General features: G+C 40.8%; 1 protein-coding gene across 2 annotated transcripts in view; it reads right to left on the bottom strand.

The window, feature by feature from the left end:
• LOC143166747 (multidrug resistance-associated protein 1) overlaps nt 1-19,481 on the bottom strand; it is a 57,257-nt gene that overhangs the window by 10,668 nt on the left and 27,108 nt on the right. The window contains exons 13-23 of one of the 2 annotated variants that reach the window (XM_076351442.1): nt 16,918-17,064; nt 16,453-16,540; nt 14,918-14,987; nt 13,913-14,039; nt 12,551-12,727; nt 11,303-11,470; nt 10,745-10,922; nt 5,294-5,338; nt 3,248-3,332; nt 1,829-1,967; nt 699-906 (exon numbers count right to left, since the gene is read on the bottom strand). In XM_076351442.1, the coding sequence (XP_076207557.1) occupies nt 699-906; nt 1,829-1,967; nt 3,248-3,332; nt 5,294-5,338; nt 10,745-10,922; nt 11,303-11,470; nt 12,551-12,727; nt 13,913-14,039; nt 14,918-14,987; nt 16,453-16,540; nt 16,918-17,064 (1,432 nt within the window). The remainder of the gene's footprint in view (nt 1-698; nt 907-1,828; nt 1,968-3,247; nt 3,333-5,293; nt 5,339-10,744; nt 10,923-11,302; nt 11,471-12,550; nt 12,728-13,912; nt 14,040-14,917; nt 14,988-16,452; nt 16,541-16,917; nt 17,065-19,481) is intronic. The other variant, XM_076351443.1, reaches the window with a different exon arrangement.

Raw genomic sequence — 19,481 nt, forward strand, 5'->3', positions numbered from 1 at the left:
GCCAAGTAATTAAAGAAAAAAAAATAGTGCAAACACTACATTTCTCTCATGAAAGAAGCTGTTTCTCCATTACAAATTTTTGTGTAATATTTGAGCACTTTCCTTGAGTAAAGACCACCGAATTTTAAGGTGGCATTTAGTTTTTACTGCAGGATTTTTACGGCAATTCTGAAGTGCGGTACTTGGGGTGTTAGGTTTCATGGCAAACAAACTTTGACCACAAAGAGGACACAAAAAGCCGCTGAGCTGGCCTCCCTGTGGTGCCTTGGATGGACCCTCAAACAGTCAGAGGAAACACCAGCCTATACAGCTCAGCCAGGCCATGGCTGCAAAGCGTAGCCGTGGCCTCCTGTGACAAACTGTCCCTGTGACCCAGGCTAGCACGGTTCATTTACAGGCCAAGGAGCCATTTCCTGGGTCACTGCTGGCTCATCAGCCCATGCAAACCACTTTCATTCTTATTTTGTACAAATGACAGAAAACCATATTCACTAACTGAATAATTTTATAACGTTGATTTGCTTGCCTTTTTTTTTTTTTTATTCACTCAAGTTTTTCATCTTTCTACAAAGGAAAAAAAAAAACCCACACTCAAATCCTTAGCAAACTGCTGCTGCAGTTCTGGGGATACAAGGTCACCAAGAGCATTAGAAACATTCTGAACCAGCTAATCTTAAAATAGGTAAGACCAAGCAAACCTTGAGAAATTCCCAGTGCTCCATACACTCCCAGTCTGACATTCGTGTACTGCTGTGTCCCATTGATAACAGGATCATCTGTCCATAAACTTAGCCAGTAGTTGGAAGCCAGGGAGGCTATATGATTACACATAAAGAGGAAAATGCTCAAGAAAGAGATAAAGACTCCAATTGCTTTCATGTAGTCCCAGTACACTGTTGCCTTTACCTGAAGACAGAAGGGGGAAAAAAAATATTCATTTTGCAGATTAAGTTTCAAAAGCAGCAATTCCCCCTTCTTCAATCCCTATTTTAAAGTCAGCATCCCTGCATCAGGGCATAAAAACACAACAGTTGCACTTTAGAGAGCCACTGCTTGGGAACACAAGCTGCAAAGCGTTCTATGGAGACATGCCAAACCCGACATCCCTCCAGGGCAGGTACACATCATCTTTCCCTTGTCTTCCAAGGGAAGGGAAGGGTAGGGAGAGAGCTGCCTGAAGTAAAGCAGAGCATCAGTGGCAGAGCCAAAAACTTCACTGAGGAGTTCCAGTTTTTGGCGCTCTCTTTTTACCACAAGATTATCTAGCCTTTAATTAAATCCTTGCTCCACATGGCTTGTATCCTGTGATCTATCTTTAACCAGAGGATTCAAGAAACACCACTAGGAGGTGTAACTGCTATTTTCCCAGGAACCTCACTCTCAGGTTTCTCAGAAAGCCCTGGATATCCTGGGATTAGATACTTGTGTCTACAGTGGAAACTTGGCTTAAATTCATCTGAGTCAATTCCAGCTTCTTATGCTGAAGGGCAGATTTCGTTAGGTCACCTAATTTGTCACAATCTCTCTCCAAGAAATACCTGCAAGGTTTTCATTTCTTGTTTTAAACTTTGATGTGGTCAGGCCCATCATCTTAAACAAAAGTTTTGGTGTCAGCACTCTTTCTGCATGCAAACCTGGGGCTCAGCTTTGGGAGCAGAAGGCACAGCAATACTTCCATGAAGTACTACACAACAAGCAGCAAGTCCAAGAATCCACTCAGACCTTTCTCACCCCAGTTACATGGCCTTTGGAAGCTATTTTCTTCTGAACCCTGTGGATTTTTCTGAAACTGAAAGAGAGTGCAGGAAGTGGGAACAGGAGACCTTACCCTCCCAGTCTTCGCTGTGTCTGCCTCTGTCAGTTTCCAGGAATTCTTTTCAGCAAGTGGCTTCTGCAGCTCTGCTGTGCTGCTCTGATGCTGTGACTTGCCGGTGTCTCTGCTGTATGTTGAGGAGTTACTGAGTTGCCTGTTTGAAGACATTTATTTTTCAGTCTTAGCATGATACAGGCCAGGTGTTTAATTCATGAATAGATTTCAACAGTCCACAGCTCCAAGTCAGTGGCTTACATTATTCTGGTGGTAATCAATCTCCTAACAAGTCACCATCAGGCCAGTGGTTACTAGCACTTCCCTCCCCCCCTCACAGTGCACTCCCAATCCCCCGTGAGGGCATTCAGTTCTCAAGTATCCATCTTCAGATACAAGTAACAGGCTAGCCAGTCAAAGAAGTCTCAGTTGAGCAATCTAACTCCAGAAAGAAAAATGCTTGGTGATCGTCAACATCAGCCTTTACAAACCTTATCATCATATACAATGCAGCTGCTGAAGTGCAAAAAGGGTACCCACACTGGCATCAAGATGGGCAACTGTACTCCTAGGCCCTCATTAGCTTCCAGAAATACAGTATCTCTAGAGCACCATAAGAATAAGGCATAGACTATGAGATTTGTTTGGGGAAGGTATAATCAGCAATTGCCTTTGGCCTCTCTCAAGCGTAACAGCAGCTGTACTAGGTCAGACTAAAGGTCCACTTAGCACTTCATCCCATCTGACAGCAGTCAACTGCAGAAGCCTTGGAAAAGCATATGAAAGCTGGACTAGCCAGTACGATACTCTCCCTTTTATGCAAGCCAAACCCACGGTATCTTGCTACAACACAATCGTTTCTTCACATGGGAAGAAGAGTAGCACAAGAGCTCTGTGCATGCAGACACGGACACGCAACAGCCCGTACCAGCAACTGGAGCAGGGCTACAGCCTCAGAGGTTCATATGCCCAGGTGCTAGCAACTGGGGAGATTGGAATCCAGGGGTAGCTATTGGGCAGACTGAGTATCTGAGCCCAACTAGTGGAGGGATCCACCTTGTACATACACTTATATTATATTCTCACTAGTGAACCTCCATCCTGCTCAGCCAGAGATGGGAACAGGATGAGGCCATTTGGTGCTGTGTTTGTGTGGGTGCTCTAAGTGTCCATGATCTGTGTGGCTGGCCACGTATACATGTGGTATGTATGTACACTGTGTGCATGCGCCTGCTGGGAGCACATCTTCAGCCTTGCTACTGTTGGACCTGGAGCCATGGAGCAGCAGCAGCCTCGCCTCTCTCAGGCTGCTGGATCCATCATGATACATTTTCCTCTAACAAATACCATAAACACCAAACTACTGTTTGTCCACAACTGAGTAACAGGATGGAAGGAGGCGGGGGGGAGGAGGGGGGGAGAAAAAGAGAGACTACATACCTGTGCATCAGCTTTCCAGGGGCTTCATTCACAAGTACTCCATTTTCTATAGGCTTTCCTTCCTTTCCAGATGGACTATTTGCATCTGAGAGGGGATGAAAAAGTAAACGTGAAAATGGTAAGCAAAAAGATACAAAGGTTTCATTTCAATCCTAAATGCTAGGTGCAGTCCTAATGTGCAAACAAAGGGGGGAACACAAGTAAGTATTTACATGTACTAACAGATAACTGACCAGGTAAACAAATCAGTTTAGTTCCACCCCCAACAGGACTAGTTGCCAAGACAGTGAACACTTATTTTTCTATTTTTCTACCAAATGTAGGACAGTAATAATAATGTAATATACTTGATGTTAAAGCATGCAATACCAAGTCACACTATGACTCACTCTGGGGGAAAAAAAAAACAAAACAACCCAACAAAAAAAAAACCAAACCCCACACAATCCAATCACTCCTTTTCAAACCACATCTTTTATACAGTTAACTATAAATTATTTTCATTTTAGAATACAATGAGAAGACATTCTAGTAAATGATGGTGTGAAGCTGTAGGAACAGAAGGCATGTGCTATTAACTTTGAGCCTTCCTGCAAAATTAAGCAGGAAGCAACATGCAAAAGCCTGGTGTTTTTAAGCAACCATAGGAATCAGATTAATTCAAGGAAGAGATCTTTCTATGAATGTCACGTCTCAAAAAAAAAAAAAACCAAACCAAAACCAGTCTTGTTATCCCACAACATCCCATTTGTAACAAGATGCAGCACACACAAGACAATTGTCTAAAACACTTCACAAAACCTGTCAACTTGAAATATTAAATTTTCTCTGAGCAACTTAATTCAGTGTAATACAGTGCCATGAGTAAAACTTCCAGCTTCAAGTTATGTCATCATTTTCCTAATACAAACCAAATGGCTGACTCCTAAAACATTAACTGTCAATTAAGTGGAACTCTCTTCAAGTATGAAAGTTAATTCAGAATTCATAACAAAAAAAGAATTTTGCATTTTAAAGGATTTATGCATAGTTTATGCAGACAGAAAAGCCCACCTGCATCTGTTCAAAAGATATGCGGGAAAATTTGTGTAGATCTAGAGTCTGAAGTTTTGACAGTTTTATACTAAAGCAAAAGACATGCATAAAACAGTTCATCAATGCGTTAAGTGTGGACTGCTTTAACATAAAGCTGTTCCCTCCTGTGTCTGCAAACTGAACATTGGTTCATTACTCTATAAACCCAAAGCTAAACTGTTCAGTGTGGTCTAGAAGCAGAGAAAGGCAGAAAATGTGAAAAAGTTAAGAGTTCAATGATTTAGTTCTTATTTTTATTTATACGAATGAGAGCAAACCAATATGGGACTGCTGGTTATTTTAAGCACTTGACAGCATTTCTTTTGAAAGGCTTCCATATGAAAACCAGCAAGCATTCCAGCATCATATTGCTTTAGAGCGTCACTGAAGTTTTAAACCCACATGAACAAAACCGCAAATAAACCATCCTGCCCTAACAGTTCTTAAATTTGATTTCGTGTTGTAGGCTACAAAGATTTCCTGCTTATAGTGCATTTACCTCTTGAGAACGAAAAATGCTCAAGATTGCCATAGTAAATCTGGCACATGCACCTAGGGCATAAGCTCACTAATGAGGGCTCTGTTGAAAAATGTGTCCAGAAATGATGAAAAGGAACAGCTGCGAAGTACTGAATACACATACAAGAACAAAAAAGACCTTCAGGGCTCAATCCTGAACAATACCTCTCTGGGTACACTCACTACACTCCTAAGTCCAGGGTGCATCTTTAAAGTTTATTTAAAGCTTCCTCATGGAAGTGTTTGAGATAAAGAATTGCTGCTGATGAGTTATCTACAAGCTGACACACCAACTGTTGTAGCATCACACAAACAAGTAACATGCAAACCAAGATGATACGTTCTACTGTGCAGATTAAATTCTTCTAATAATGACTCAATCTCTTGTAGATGAACTGCAGCTACTCATATTACTCTAACACAAGCACTAACATAAAGCAAAAAAGCAGTTACCTGTTTCCAGAGGTTGAATCATTCCTTCTAACGAAGGATCTGAGTCTAAAAGTATATATAATTAACTTTTTCCAGAACACACTCAACCATTTTCAATCTTTACAAACACAAATGCATCCAAGTAGCACAACCTAAACCACAAAACCATAAACGCCCAGGGCAGGATCAAATTTGCTGAAATGGACCTCTTTTTAATCCCAAGCCTCATACAGAGTCAAAAAAGACAACCTTGAGGAAAAAGAAAAAATTCCAAATCAGATGGCTGCAAGTGACAGATCAAGAAACTTCCTTTCCAGATATGCACTAATGAAGAGAGAATCAAAAAAAGTTACTCTAAAGTGGCCTCATATTGACAACAACAGAAAAACCTCACTATGTACAGGGAACTACCATATGCATTTTCCCCAGTGGTGGGGAAGAGACTTCATTCAAGAATCTTAAGAGACTCCCTGACCTTAACATTAAAGATGCAAAGCATCATGTTTTCAGAGTGGCAACTTTTGCCCACATGGTTACGTCTCTCCTCCCACAGCTCTGCTATTCTGCCTTGCTTTAGTCATGCAACTGCAATGAGAGAAGGAGAGCTGTGGCAGCACAGGTTTACTTAGTCCCACCTACTCTGTAGTCCCCGGTCATCATCTTGCATGGACAGATTAGCAAGAAACAGTGAGATACTTCACACTTCCGAGCATCTTGATACCCTAACAGCACTCATCTTGAATGAATATTTGCTTCTGCCACTTGGGGCAGAGGCTGCAAATAGCTTTTACTTTAGGAGAGAGAAAGGAAAGAGTTAAATTCATTTTAGTTATCTCCTAGCAAAATTCAAGAGAAAGTCAGATTATTTCCTGATGCAGACAGATGTTTCCTGAGTTACTACTCAGGTCCAGACTCCACAACAACATTTGGAGAAAAGCCAACACATCTCAATATTTAACTCTTGCCTTCCGAGGAGTCAGAAAGGAGAGAAGCACCCAACCATCTCTACAGGCATCATACAAGCTATCTTAAGCTTAATAGCAGTGTTGGATAGTTAACTCAGCCTCATGCTGTTAGAAAGAAGCACAGCCACAAAATACAGGTGTGCTGGGCTTTACCAGGAGACAGCGTTGATCGTGAAAGCACAATGCTTTTCCTTGCAGATATGAAACCCCAGCCCATAATGCAGAATTAATTTTTGTTATGAAATACACACTACTCCTAGTGTATGATACAAAGCAATTCAGCAAGGAAGCTATCTTCCTTTCAAATTCAGCACTTTAAAAATAAATCTTTTTTTTTTTCTTCTCACTGTTGCATTTGAGAAGCAATTTATACAGAGGCCAAGCAAGGCCCTGTGACTCTTACTCCTGTACCATACTATCTTTTCCAGAAAACAGATTTCTACTTCATGCAGGACAACAGCTGAAATTTGGGGAATTAAGTCCACAAAATTTAAGAAAAAACTCAAAGACATTCAAATTGAATAGCTACAAGCGACAGATCAAGCAGCTTCCCTTCAAGATATGCAAGATATGCAGATTGAACTAAATGTTACAGTCCAGACCCTTAGCAGTTCTCAGAGTACTTTCACCCCCCTTCCCCTCCAAAACAAAACTGAGCAACCTGTCATGCTGACAATTCTCATATAAAAAAAATGAACTGAGTAGCCATTGACAGGTCTTTCAGCTTTTTATTTGAATGCAAAGTCAGAGCCAAATGCTGTGGAGACAGCCATCTGAAGCACAGCCCACACAATGTAAACCAGATTTAGAATTACTAATTGTGCTCTATCTTTCAGGCACTGCAGTCAAGACCAAAGACGAACCAGACAGCTAAAAAAAAAATATTTCAACCTTATGGTGCAGTTGCACTTCTGTGGAGCCACTTTTACTCCCCACAAACACTAAAAATAGCTCCAGGCTTTTCAAGGACAAACCAAAGTTTATGCTGAAGCCGTTTGGAAAAAACGGCAAAACCCCAACCCCCACATGCGTTAAAACAAAAACTAACATCTGCTGCATAAGTTTGTATGGGAGACAGGGAAAACAGTTACAAGAAATCTTTAAGTAACTATTTGCTATCCGTACAGCAAGAGGTATTGCAGCAACAGCTACAAGTCTGGAGAGGGAGACACTGAAACAGAAACACACTCATAGCAGTCAAGGGCACATCTATGACTCCAGACCAATCTGCACAGGCAGGAGTAGTACTGGCATCAGCAAATCAGCCACACTAAATGCCAGAGACTGGAGCAACTGCTAAAAGCAAGAAGAATTTGGATGCTTTTTATACAACCTGGTAGGTTAATTTTACATGTAGTTGTGTTGCAAATGTTGATTATTATTTTATTGAATCTATATTTTGTATTTGGTAGCGAATGGGTAAATTTAGAACATTTTGATCAATCCTTATGTGAACATTGTGTAGGGGTTACTGCTTCTGCTGTGTTATTAATCTTCATGTTAGCGTTATGTAAGGGGTTGTTGTGATAGTCGCTGAACCACGCTAACGCTACCTTTAAGTCTTTAGAGCGTGACCAGGCCACTTAGGCCTCATTGTATATGGGATGACTTATTTGACAACTTGACATGATAGATGGATGAGTATTGAGTTGACTTGACAGTAACATTTATCTTAAGGTAACCTAAAGTGAACTGTCCTCATGATAATACTAAAAAACACACCCACAGGTCAAGACGACCCTTGCCCAGGTGAAGACCCTTTCCCTGCGCAAGCATACTAACGGAAGAGAATGACACAGCAGATATTATAAGTTTATGTAAATCACTAACCAATCATTGTAATTGGGAGTGTATTACCTTGTAATTGTTGTATATAAATGTAACGGTGATCTAACCTTAGGTGTGCTTGATTTGTGGAAATTCCACCTTGCACCCAGTGCTGCAATAAAGAATGCCTGCTTTCTAAAACTCTAAATTGAGTCTTAGAGAGTTCTTCATCTGCCGATTTACGGTAACAGTTCCAGTTACTTTGGAGAAGATTACACACTGTAGAGACAGTAAGGCATCCATTTCATGTAGCCACAGCTGAGAGCAGCAGCGCTGCACACTGCACTCCCTGTGGCTGAGCAGCTACTGCTGCCACCCCTGTCGCTGCCTTCTGCATCAAGTAAGATGCTGGAGAAGAAGGGGGAGCTCACACCTCCCCTTCTGAGCCATCCCGAATACTCACACGGGCAGCTTTCTGGAGTGGGGAGTTTTCCCACACACAGAAGACCGTGAAGCTGAGGATGGGAAAAGCAGCAGTACAGCACACAGACAGCAGGTAACCCTCAGGAATCCTCATGGGAGAGAAGGGCTGGGAGGCAATGGGGAGCAGACTCACAGCCAAACCTCAGAGGCTGGGTAGGAGGAGAGGCTTTCCCACCCTTGCAGAAGCAGGATGTATTCCAGCCAGAAAGCACCAATCCACAGTTTTCTATTTTGCTCCAGCTTAAGTGTTTTCAGGCTGCCAACATGCAGCTTCAGACATAAGGGACCCTCCCTTTTAAAGTGAGTGTGCAGATCCCCTCCAGCTAGCTCAGGTTGACTCACATCACAGATTACTCTGTGTTTATCCAAGAACCTGTGATTTTTAATAATATTTAGTGATCTTTTACACATCTGATAAATATTAATATTATCCCTGTGAACCAGACAAATAATGCTCCTATTTTTCACTTTTTACCATTGGCAGAAGATCACTCAACCAAAACTGAGAAAAAAATTTGCTGCAAATAGGCCAACCCAGTGATATAGCAATCTTCTCCAAATCAACAGGGTCATACTGAAGTTAAAAGTACCTTTTATTAGACAACTGCAGAGAAGCATGGCAAAAGATAAAGTACTGGCTCATTTTCCAAAAGAAGATTCAGTATTTAAACGGAAAAGTAAAGTAACTTAGTTTAACGTAAAGAACTTCAAAACCTACCATGCACTTGGAAAGGGGAGGAGACAAAGGCTAAAAGAACAAGCCTATTAAAGGAGGCAAATCTTTGTACAAGTTAACTTGTTAACTTCCTAGAAAGCACAGAGAAAGTTAATTTGTCTCAGGAAGTCTTGTAAACTGAAGACTGCAACAAGTCTGACTGTGCTCAAAGTAGCTATAGGAACACCTACAGAAAATGCACAGAAGTTAGCCGGATTCTGCTTCCATAAAATCTCTTCCTGCAGTGCTTTGCACAGTGGGAGACCCCACCCATACAGCACTTGCTGTTTACAGACAGTGTCCATCCAAACCAGCGTCCCAGTCTGCAAAATAACAACTGAGACATCAAGAGACCTTTCTAAGAGGAGAGCTAGCCTACAGCAGGGCATCCTGACCTTGAGCCTCAGCTCGACACATCACCCCCAAATCCAATTCCCCATCAGGGGCAGCTGGATGCATGAGAGGGAGCCAGGAGAAGATGCCACCTTGCACATCCAGGAAACAGACTCTGCTTGTTCACAGCCTCCAAGGGCAGTCTGTGATGCCCGCCTGGACAGTAGAGGGCAGCTTCAGAGAATAAGGCAGACCATCACAGCCCTCACACAAGGAACTTTTAGATGAACATCAGGAGCAGCCCCTTGCCAAAGGCAGCCATTCAACACCTCTTTAACACTTTGTGTTAAAGTGCAGCTAAATGTGGCACCATTTCTGTTTTGCCTGTGAGGGCATGTGAGGAGTAGACTAAAAAAATGCCTCTGCTTTCCCTCTAGGGGAATGGATGGGAACCAAGGGTTTTCCAAATGGAAGATGAAGGGAAAATGTGGGCTCAATCCCTTCCTTGTTCTGGAGAGCCTGCTCTGCAGCACTCAGCAGCAGGCATTTGCTATCGAACAGGCCTCAAGCACATGCCAACAACTTAACCCCAGTCAGCACAGTGCAAGCACCCCTCATACTTTTCAACATGAGCATATGGAGGAGTATCAGGAAATCACCACAGGCAAACCGCTGAAGAAAACAGGCTGGAGGCAAGAGACTAAGTTCCCTTACTAAAAATCCATACTGCAACCATCTGCAGGTTTAAAAAAAAAAGTCTAAAGTATATTCCTATATCTGTGCAGCTCTACAGCTGCTTTGTAAAGCAGAAGCAGGAGTCAGGGATGTCAGCTAGAAAAATGAGCTGCTTCTTCCTCCTCCCCATCCCCAAAGGAATTATCCGCATAAAGACGACACATCCTAATAAGCACAGGAAGGGTGTATAAACCCCAGCTGGCCTTTACTTGATCTCACAACCATCTGAATTTTGCTCTGAGAGAAATTTGATTCAGATACAGATCTGCTCCACATTTTCCTAAATTTTAAGAAAGAATGTGTGTTTAATCTCACAACCTTCAATGCCCTCAAGAAAGAAGCACCTCTACATATATCACAAGAAATAGTAATTTCTTTTAACTTTCCTTCCATTACTAATATTTTTCCTTTAATGTGACTCCCTTAACATCCCACACATCAGCTTATTCCAAGAGAATTTATTTGTAAGCTTACCGCTGTTCTCCATGCTTTGTTCAGCATTAGCATATGTACGAAGAAACTCAGCAAAAGCCCCATCTTGCTTCAGCAGCTCCTGGTAGGAGCCCATCTCAGAGATTTCTCCATCAGTCATTACCAGAATTGTATCCATTTGAGGCAGATAGTTGATTGCGTGGGTTACCAAAACCTTTGTCTAAATAGCAAAAGAAAAAAAAAGTTTCTCTAACAACATCTCACATTAGTAAATACAATGGTTGAACTACTGCTCTTGCTGCTTGAATTCTGTGTATAACACAGTAATAACTATGGACAGGTGTGCAGCAGTTTTAAGAAAAAATACTGTCCTTGTCTTTATTTTTTGCATCAAAGAATCTTGAATTACAGAAACCAGAGCACATTCCATTATAAAAACTCAGTGTTTTATAAAAGTCCTCTAAAAATCTCAGAAAAATCCTTTCATTTTTCAGATGTTTGAAACAAAAGTCTGAATATGCAACTTGACAAACTTGGAGTCATTTAAACTCAAAGAAAAACAAATCATTCTCTAGAGACAAGTATCTCATTATGACATACTTTATTTTTCAGGATTCCTTTTGGTCCAATAACTTTTTCAAAAATATGTTTCCCAACATGAGCGTCAACAGCTGATAAAGGATCATCAAATAAATAGACATCTGCATTACAGTAAACCGCCCGAGCAAGACTGACTCGCTGTTTCTGTCCTCCAGACAAGTTCACACCCTGGGGAAACAAGAAAATATGATCCTTTATTTACAGCTGAAAAGAGATGTCTTGCGACAGTTTGTGAAAGACACAAGTCATAGGTGGTTTATGCAAATTAGAGAAATTTCAACATTGTATGAAACAGTTCTCCATCACGAATAATTTCGCTACCACAATAGCATAAGTAATCACAGTCAAAATCCTCTTGGAAGGAAGCACGTCTATTAAGTTCTCACTGTCAGTGAGGGGCTAGTAAAAAAAAAAGTGTTTGCTAGTCTCATAAAACAATTAACCCAGACTGACCTAACTCTGTACATTCAGAGGCTACTTTTCTTCTCAGCTGTATTTCTGCAGTGCTGCCTCTGATTTAATAAACAAACTCTGTTCACACTCTAAAATTTGGTTGGCCTGCTGACCAATAAGGAACATAAAGCTGCACCCTTTACTGAATCTGGGGCTGCCAGTTGGCAGCTATACCCCACCTATAACTAGTCAGCAGGCAAAGCACATATCCCTACATATCCCTGTCTTTTGGAGAACATCAGCTTAGCAGAACAGCGAGCAGGTTATATACACATAACCTGCTGGCCACATGGCTAGGGAACACCCGGTCCTGCTCCCATAGCAGAGCACTACAACATCTGTGCAAGTTTCTAAATCCCACACCACAGATACTTTTGCAACCACGTGCCAGTTTTGGGGTGGTGGTTGTTTTTGTGGTTTGTTTTCTGGGTTTGCGGGGGTGGGGTGGGGCTTGGGGAGGTGGGTTGTTTGCTTGTTTTAAATGAAACTGAAGTGTTCAGAAGACTCTTCTCTTCCTGTTTCCATACATTTTTCTGCTCTATGACCATGGCAACTTAGAGACGATTAAAAACTGTCATTGCAAGATGCTTTTGCATTTGTAATTGAGGACAGGTTTCCTCCCCTTTGAGGCTTAAAGACAAGGAAAACATACTGTTCAAATTTGCGTCTTATTCTAGAGGATTTCTACTGTGAATGTTTTAAATTCAATACAACTTTAAGATAAAGTAGAATAGAAGTCATATGGCCTTAACTACAAGCAATAGCACTGTTATGGTAGAATGGGTATTTAAATACCTTTTCTCCTATTTCTGTTTTGTCCCCCGTAGGAAGAATCTCTATATCAGGCAGCAGTGCACAAGCCTCAATCACACGCTTGTACCGGCTCTCATTCATCTCCCTTCCAAAGATAATGTTATCTTCTAGAGTTGCATTTTGGACCCAGGCTTGCTGAGGAACGTAGGCTACTGAGCCCTGCAAGAAAAATAAAAGTTCCTTATTCAGTACTTTAGACTAAAAGTCTGCACACAAAGTCAAAGCACAGCAGGGCTTTGTGAGGCAGGCAGTGCTAATCACCTCACAAATTGCCTATGGTCATTTCAAAACTGCACGAAGTAGTTCTTGGGCTACTGCCTCCTCCAAAATGTTATTTTTATAATCCTCTCTACAACTGAATGTAACAAAGCGTGTTGGTGGAAAAATAAAGGACTTCAAACAAAATATGATTCTCTAACGTAAACTTGGAGAAAACATTTGTTTAGAGAATATGTTTGCACAATTACAGAATGTCAAGAGTTATTAGTTCTTTCATATAGTTATAAATTATGTTCTGCATAAAACAATTTAATCTGGAATGCAAGTGTTTCACAAATGCATCCCTGCAAAGAGATTTCTACGCAAAGTAGGGGAAGTAGTTTTTATATAAAAGTCACTTCAAAGGAAGAGATTGAGCTAATGCAAAGTATTTTGCTTTGAAGATTAGTTCTGCCTTCTCTTTCTGCACAAATAATCAGTGATTCAGATCTCACCTACTTTTTTTCCAGAACAATTTTGGAGGTGACCAAATGTGCATTCTTTTAAAAGCAATGTATTTGCTTTGCTCTTAAAATAATTCTCTTACCATACATTAAAGCAGCAGCAAAATACAAAACAAGGGCTTTCTACTTATTTACTTGCTTCCAGGTCATTTTTCCTCTGTGAGCTCTGTGCAACTCTGATGTCTAAGAAAGTACAAACTACGACAGCAGCTTTTCCCATGTTTGGGTATCTGGGTGTACCCTCTCTCCATGTAATTCTCTGATGTCTGAGAAGGTATGAACCAATACTGCTCTTCCTCAGGCTGAAGTATGTATAATAGGGTCTCCCCGCCTCATACCTGGCTGCCAACAAGACTCACCAGAATACTTAGCTTTGAGACCTCCATCATTCTGTCTATTTGGCTAAATTTGAAACAAACAGATTTAGAAGTTGTTGGGTCGAGGCTTAACAGACAATTACACAGAGTGCAGGCTAAAGCATATACATGGCTTGCCAGGAAATCAGGCTAAAAAACGCATTCATTCGAAAGGCTGTCTCTTCCCCTCTTCACACCACTTGGAAATCTAGAATCCCTTTGGCAATACCCACAAATAGCTGAACAATTCTTCAGACACATCACACCTTGACAACCACATAGCCTTCCTTTTTGTCCATCTCCCCCAGTAATGCAGACAGCAATGAAGACTTTCCACAGCCAACTTGACCAACAACAGCTACCAAGGAGCCTTCAGGAACAGTGAAATTAATGCTGAAATAAAGCGCACATAATTCAGTGTCACTTGCTGGCACATCCCAGTAGTTAAACAGTCTATTGAACAGCCCATATAAAGCCAGATGCAATGTGAATACCCACTGCAAATGCTGACACAGCACAGAAACTTTAACTGTTTGAAAATGCAAACCTCTCATTCAGAAAGCACCCAGCCCTTCTTATACTTGTGACATAGCATCTTAATATGTAATAAGTCAAAAGGGGAAGAAAAAGAAAAAGCACCGTGACACAACCTGTCCAATATTTCTCTCAAATGTTCTGTGAACACAAATGTAAATATCAACGGATGCTTCCCAAACAACATCCTTGTCCCAAAGAATATGCAATTTAAGGCCCAAGAAAGAGCAGCCAAAATTGAGGAAGGGGACAGGGCACAGGGAAGACATGGCTTGTAGCTGCATCACCCAGTTACTTTGTTAGTCATACCATGTGCAAGGTTCTTCACTGGCATGGGAATCAAGGATGGCTACAGTTCAGTGAGAATAAGACTCTGAGGACATAGTGCAAAGATGAGGTACTATGGATAATTACGAGGGGCTAATCTGGCTGCATCCTCTAGATGCAGCTCATCCCATCTGCAGCACGTAGCAAGAGCTTGAAATCTCTGAGGCTTTCTCTCCTCCCATTATACCTCTTGCTACTCCCCTTTATGTATTCCATACATACAACATACTTTATAAATTCCTCTAGTTCATGAAGCCCCTGGTTTAAAAAAAAGATCTAGAACAAATGTTATTTGTTCTCCTGTTCCTTTAAGGCAACAAACTCTTCTGCATGTAGATTTTATAATTCAAATACAGATCATTTATGATGCAGCAACATTATGGAGCGGAACGAAGGGTACTAATTCTTACCTGTTCAGTGAAGGAGGATCATTTTTGGACCAGCTAAATGTCGCATTCTTTACAACAATGCTTCCTTCAGCTGACAAACAGAAAATTCATATTTATAAAAGTGCCAATACAAGCAGCTAAATTGTAAGCTCTGGATCATGCCGTAGAAGTCAGTCTAAGCACACATAGGCAGAGGTATAAAGCTACTTTTCCAGCAGAACAACCACCCCCTGCTTACCAAAAGCTTGTGTTGTGCTTTTACAGAATTTATCAAGACAGCAGAGGTTCTGAGGTTACATTTATTCTGTAACCAGGAGGTACATGAATGTCAACTATACAAAGACCCTGACTTACTCAGCTGAATCCTCCTTCATCCAGCAACTCCACTGCAGCACTGCAAAGTCAGTTCAAGAAACTAGCAGCCTTAATCTGACTTGTGCTTCAATGGAAGCATCAACTAAACTGCCTATTCCATGTGTGAAGCCACGTTGCTACAAGAATGATAGGGCAAAATAAATCAAACTACCAAATAAAATAACTTTGACCAAAAATACTGTTCAGTGAAATGTTGCATGGTACCAGCATCTGTAGATTTTTACAGCGACAACTCAAAATATTCCACTCCTAATTCAACCAAGTATGCAATAAATGCTTAGCCTAGGTAACTGTTTACATTAGTATGCAAATACAACCCATTACAGACAAAAAAAAACCAAAAAACCAACAAAACCCCACACTAAAAATTTGTGAGTAATGTGTTCATGGTTATCAGCTGAGAAAGGGGAACAGATAGTCCCAAAAGGAAGATGGAGAGAAAAAAAAAAAATACAGCAGATGACTGCTTACTGGAAAGCCAGGTGACTAAAATGATACAGAGCTCAGCTAACTGCATGAGAGGGAGTGATGGGGATTTCACTATCTTTGTAAAAAGGAAGTAAGAAAAATCATTTAGAAATGACTGATGTAGTTAAAGTCAAGTTTTGTTTTGCAAGAAAAAGGGCATTAGTTTTTCACTAAAGCTGCCTTCATGCTTATCTATCTCCTCAGCGGCTCTATATAACGGGACCAGCAACACTGGATACAGTGGGAGTGACACTGGGAGTAACACCCTTTGCACAAAACAGAAAGTAAAGGCATTTGCCAGAACAGGGACTTATCCTTTCTCCTTCAAGTGTGCTGAAGTGTTACATGATTGTTCTTCTCCAAAATGCTGCATTTTGGCACAGCATTAATGATCATTCTGTTAACTGCCTACAAATTTCAAATGGCTACACTTAAAACAGTCTAACAAGTAATTTTTAAAGTGACCACCTGTGTCTGGATGCAACCATTCTGTAGCTTGGACACAGGAGTTGGGGAGAGGAAAGAAATTACCTGAGAAGGGGGTAGAAACTTTATATGATTTTCATTTTACAGACTCCCTTCTCTGCTTTCCGGATAAAATTTATCAGTGAAATCCACCAAAATGCAGTAAATTTGTTACAGAAAGCAAAAGAAACACTGCAAAGCCACCCAAAACCTGCACACACTGATTTTCAACAGGAAAAGAAACTCACCCTCTGCGATGGGACCCCTAATTATGCTGTCTGGATCTAACTCTTCATGAGACAGGAACACCCTAAGGCGCTTCAAGGAGACGCTGGCCTGCATGGGAAAGGGATGCAAAACTATTTTATACTCTGCTCATTATATTTAAGAGCTTGTTGTTTTGCACCACATATACATTACATCATTATTATGCACTCCTAATCCTTCCTTAAATCCATTGCATGGTTTCTTGGATAGTCATCAAACTCACACTTCCCAAACAACGAGAAATACGGTTGATTTCAGGAACACCCATCCACCATAACTGGGATTGATAATTTTGCTTGCACAGCACTTAACACACAGGAAATACAAAGCTCCCTTTCTGAGGTGGCTGAATTTCACCAGTGGACATTCTCTAAGCACAGGAATGTAATCTTTCCACCCAGTGGCTACTTCTGCGCAGAAACACCTGTTAATGACTGAAGTCTTACTTCTACTATGCTGCTGATAACCATAGGAAGCATGTTCAATGGAAACCTGAGGATGTTGAATAATGCTAGGGAAACAAATGCCTTCTGAGCATCCAAGATGTTGTTCTTGTCTATTGTGACGTACACAGCAAACGTGGACAAGGCAACCTGAAACAAAGTGTAACGGTTACAGTTAGGGTAACATTTTTTAAAGCCACTAACTCAGAAGTCACACAGTCTGACAATTGGAATTAGAGCTCTACAAATCAGAGAAAGAGTAATGTTCTGGCAACTTCCCTGTTCCTGATAACACTTTTTGCAAAACAAACATTTGATTTAAATCTATTGTTGTAAAAAGAAGTTGATGGCTCCTCTTGGAAAGGTGTCAAGTGCTCACTTTCTTCACATAGCAAGGGTGAAATCACAAATGTCCCAGGCTATTTGTGATCACACTGCAGGACAAGGGAAGGAGAGGAATGATCAATAGTCTTTCTTGCTGCTCTTTCAGTTTTAAGGCACTCCCCACGGTACCAGATGCTGGATCAGTAAGACGTATAGACAGAAAAGTTAGAAACGCCCCAATGCTAACCCATTTTATATTTTGTAGAGACTACCACAACCCTAGATTTCCAAGTACAGCCCACTTTATCATGGACAGATTGTTTTCCAAGAAACTTGAAATGTTACTGCATTACAAAGATGAAGCCTTATAGTACCTAAACAGTTCACAAAAGAAAAGCTTAAGATCCATGCTGAACAAGAAAATGACATTGAACCATTGTTATCACCACTCATAAGTTATAAAAATAATTCAAAAAATCCAGACACTGACTTACATTTTTAAAAAATGTGTTGATTGAATTATCATAAAATTAAAAGTATATTAAGTAAAACCAAATGTTCACTTTCAGATTTATTCCCTTCATAGTGTTTTCTTCTATGGTAACAATACTCATACCTCAGTATATCGCAAGATCCAGCAACTCTTTCCCACTGACTGCCACTTAAAACAAAAAATCAAGGTAGGCTAACCTTTGGGCATTGCCCTTCCCACAAGACTTGACACAATTAGCTCAAATGCCTAAGGAACAGTCTCATCTAAGCACAGCATCCATTGAAGACATTAGTATTTCTGTTAAAAATCTGACTGCTGTGAAGACACGTATTGTTCTTCGTACGGTGGCTGACTCAGCTGTGCCTGGTACAGTAGCTTGTTTGTACAATCCTCAGTTTGGACAACCATATCCCAGGGAGAAAGCCCTCCCACAGAGATCAAAAACAAGACAGGGTCCAAAGAATAACCTCACAAGCAGCATGTCTGCACTCTTGTGTTACCAGCAATTAGTCTGAAATACACCCTTATCAGCACACATAGCAGTAGGGGAGGTACTGCAAAATGAAGTTTCCTAACACCATTATTAAACAATGTTTTAAAGAGCCCTGGCCATGGAAACAGGAGAAGGAGTAGAAGAAATAAAGAGTTTTGCATGTCAAAAGTGCTTTCAAGTAGGCACTTGCAATAATTCTTTAATCAGAAGTTCAGAAGAACATATAGGAAAGAACAAAAATCTGAGAAACAGGATGTTAAACTGCAGCCTTGCACTTCGGGCTGTACCGATTCTGCCCCAGTGGCAAACCCCCTAAGATGCAGGACCATTGCCACACATTTACAATGTGTGCTGAAACAGAGCTACTCGTTAGGTGAATTTGTCTTCTCAGACTCCACAGAACAGCATTAAGGAGTCCACCTGCAGAGTTTTATTTAGAAAATCCATTTAATAATGTATTTATATTAAAACCATCTCAGACTTCTTTTAGAAAAGCATTCACTTAAGAATGCAGCTGATGTTTCCTACTCAGGGCACTGCTTCTTCTGCCTTTCATCAAGCCCAAAACATAATGTAAACACTAAAAATGTTTGCGGAGAAGGAATCTGAGACTGGAAAGTACACTTAAACACCTTCAACTGGAACAGCACATATTTTATCCTAATGTAGTCATGGCTTTTTTTTGTTTCTGCAGACAAGAGCAATGGCCCCTTGTTCTAATAGGGTCTGAAGCAATTTTGATGTGATCTCACCCTTCTCTCCCTTTCATTAGTTTAAGTGTAAGCTAACCACAAACACAGTGGGGATGTTTCCCATATCAAGAATTTTTTTTTTTTTAAATAAGAATTTGAAGCAATCCCAGGGTACGCAATGGCTTTACCTCTCCACATTGTTCTTAAATAGATGCTGGGAGAACCCAGGCCAGAGGCACAATGTCCCATTCGATCAAGGACTCTTACCTAAGGACCTGCTGCTCACCAAAAGATGCTGAAATAAGGGAAGTTTTACTCTGTCAGCCACAGCTACCACCTGGAGGGTGGTGTGCGCATTAGTAACCTCTTCTAAATCTGACAGTACTTTAATCTTGGGTTTCTCAAGTACACCACCAAAAATAGAAGGGGATGCAGAGGAGGTTTTTATTTTTAAATACTTCGGCCATTAACTTCTAGAATACATCCAACTTGGATGTTACTAAGTTTCAAAGAAAACAGTAGTGCCTTTTCATAGAGAAGTAGAGACGTAAGTGTTCAGTTTCCC

Source organism: Aptenodytes patagonicus, chromosome 13 (assembly GCF_965638725.1).
Source record: "Aptenodytes patagonicus chromosome 13, bAptPat1.pri.cur, whole genome shotgun sequence".
Lineage (NCBI taxonomy): Eukaryota > Metazoa > Chordata > Aves > Sphenisciformes > Spheniscidae > Aptenodytes > Aptenodytes patagonicus.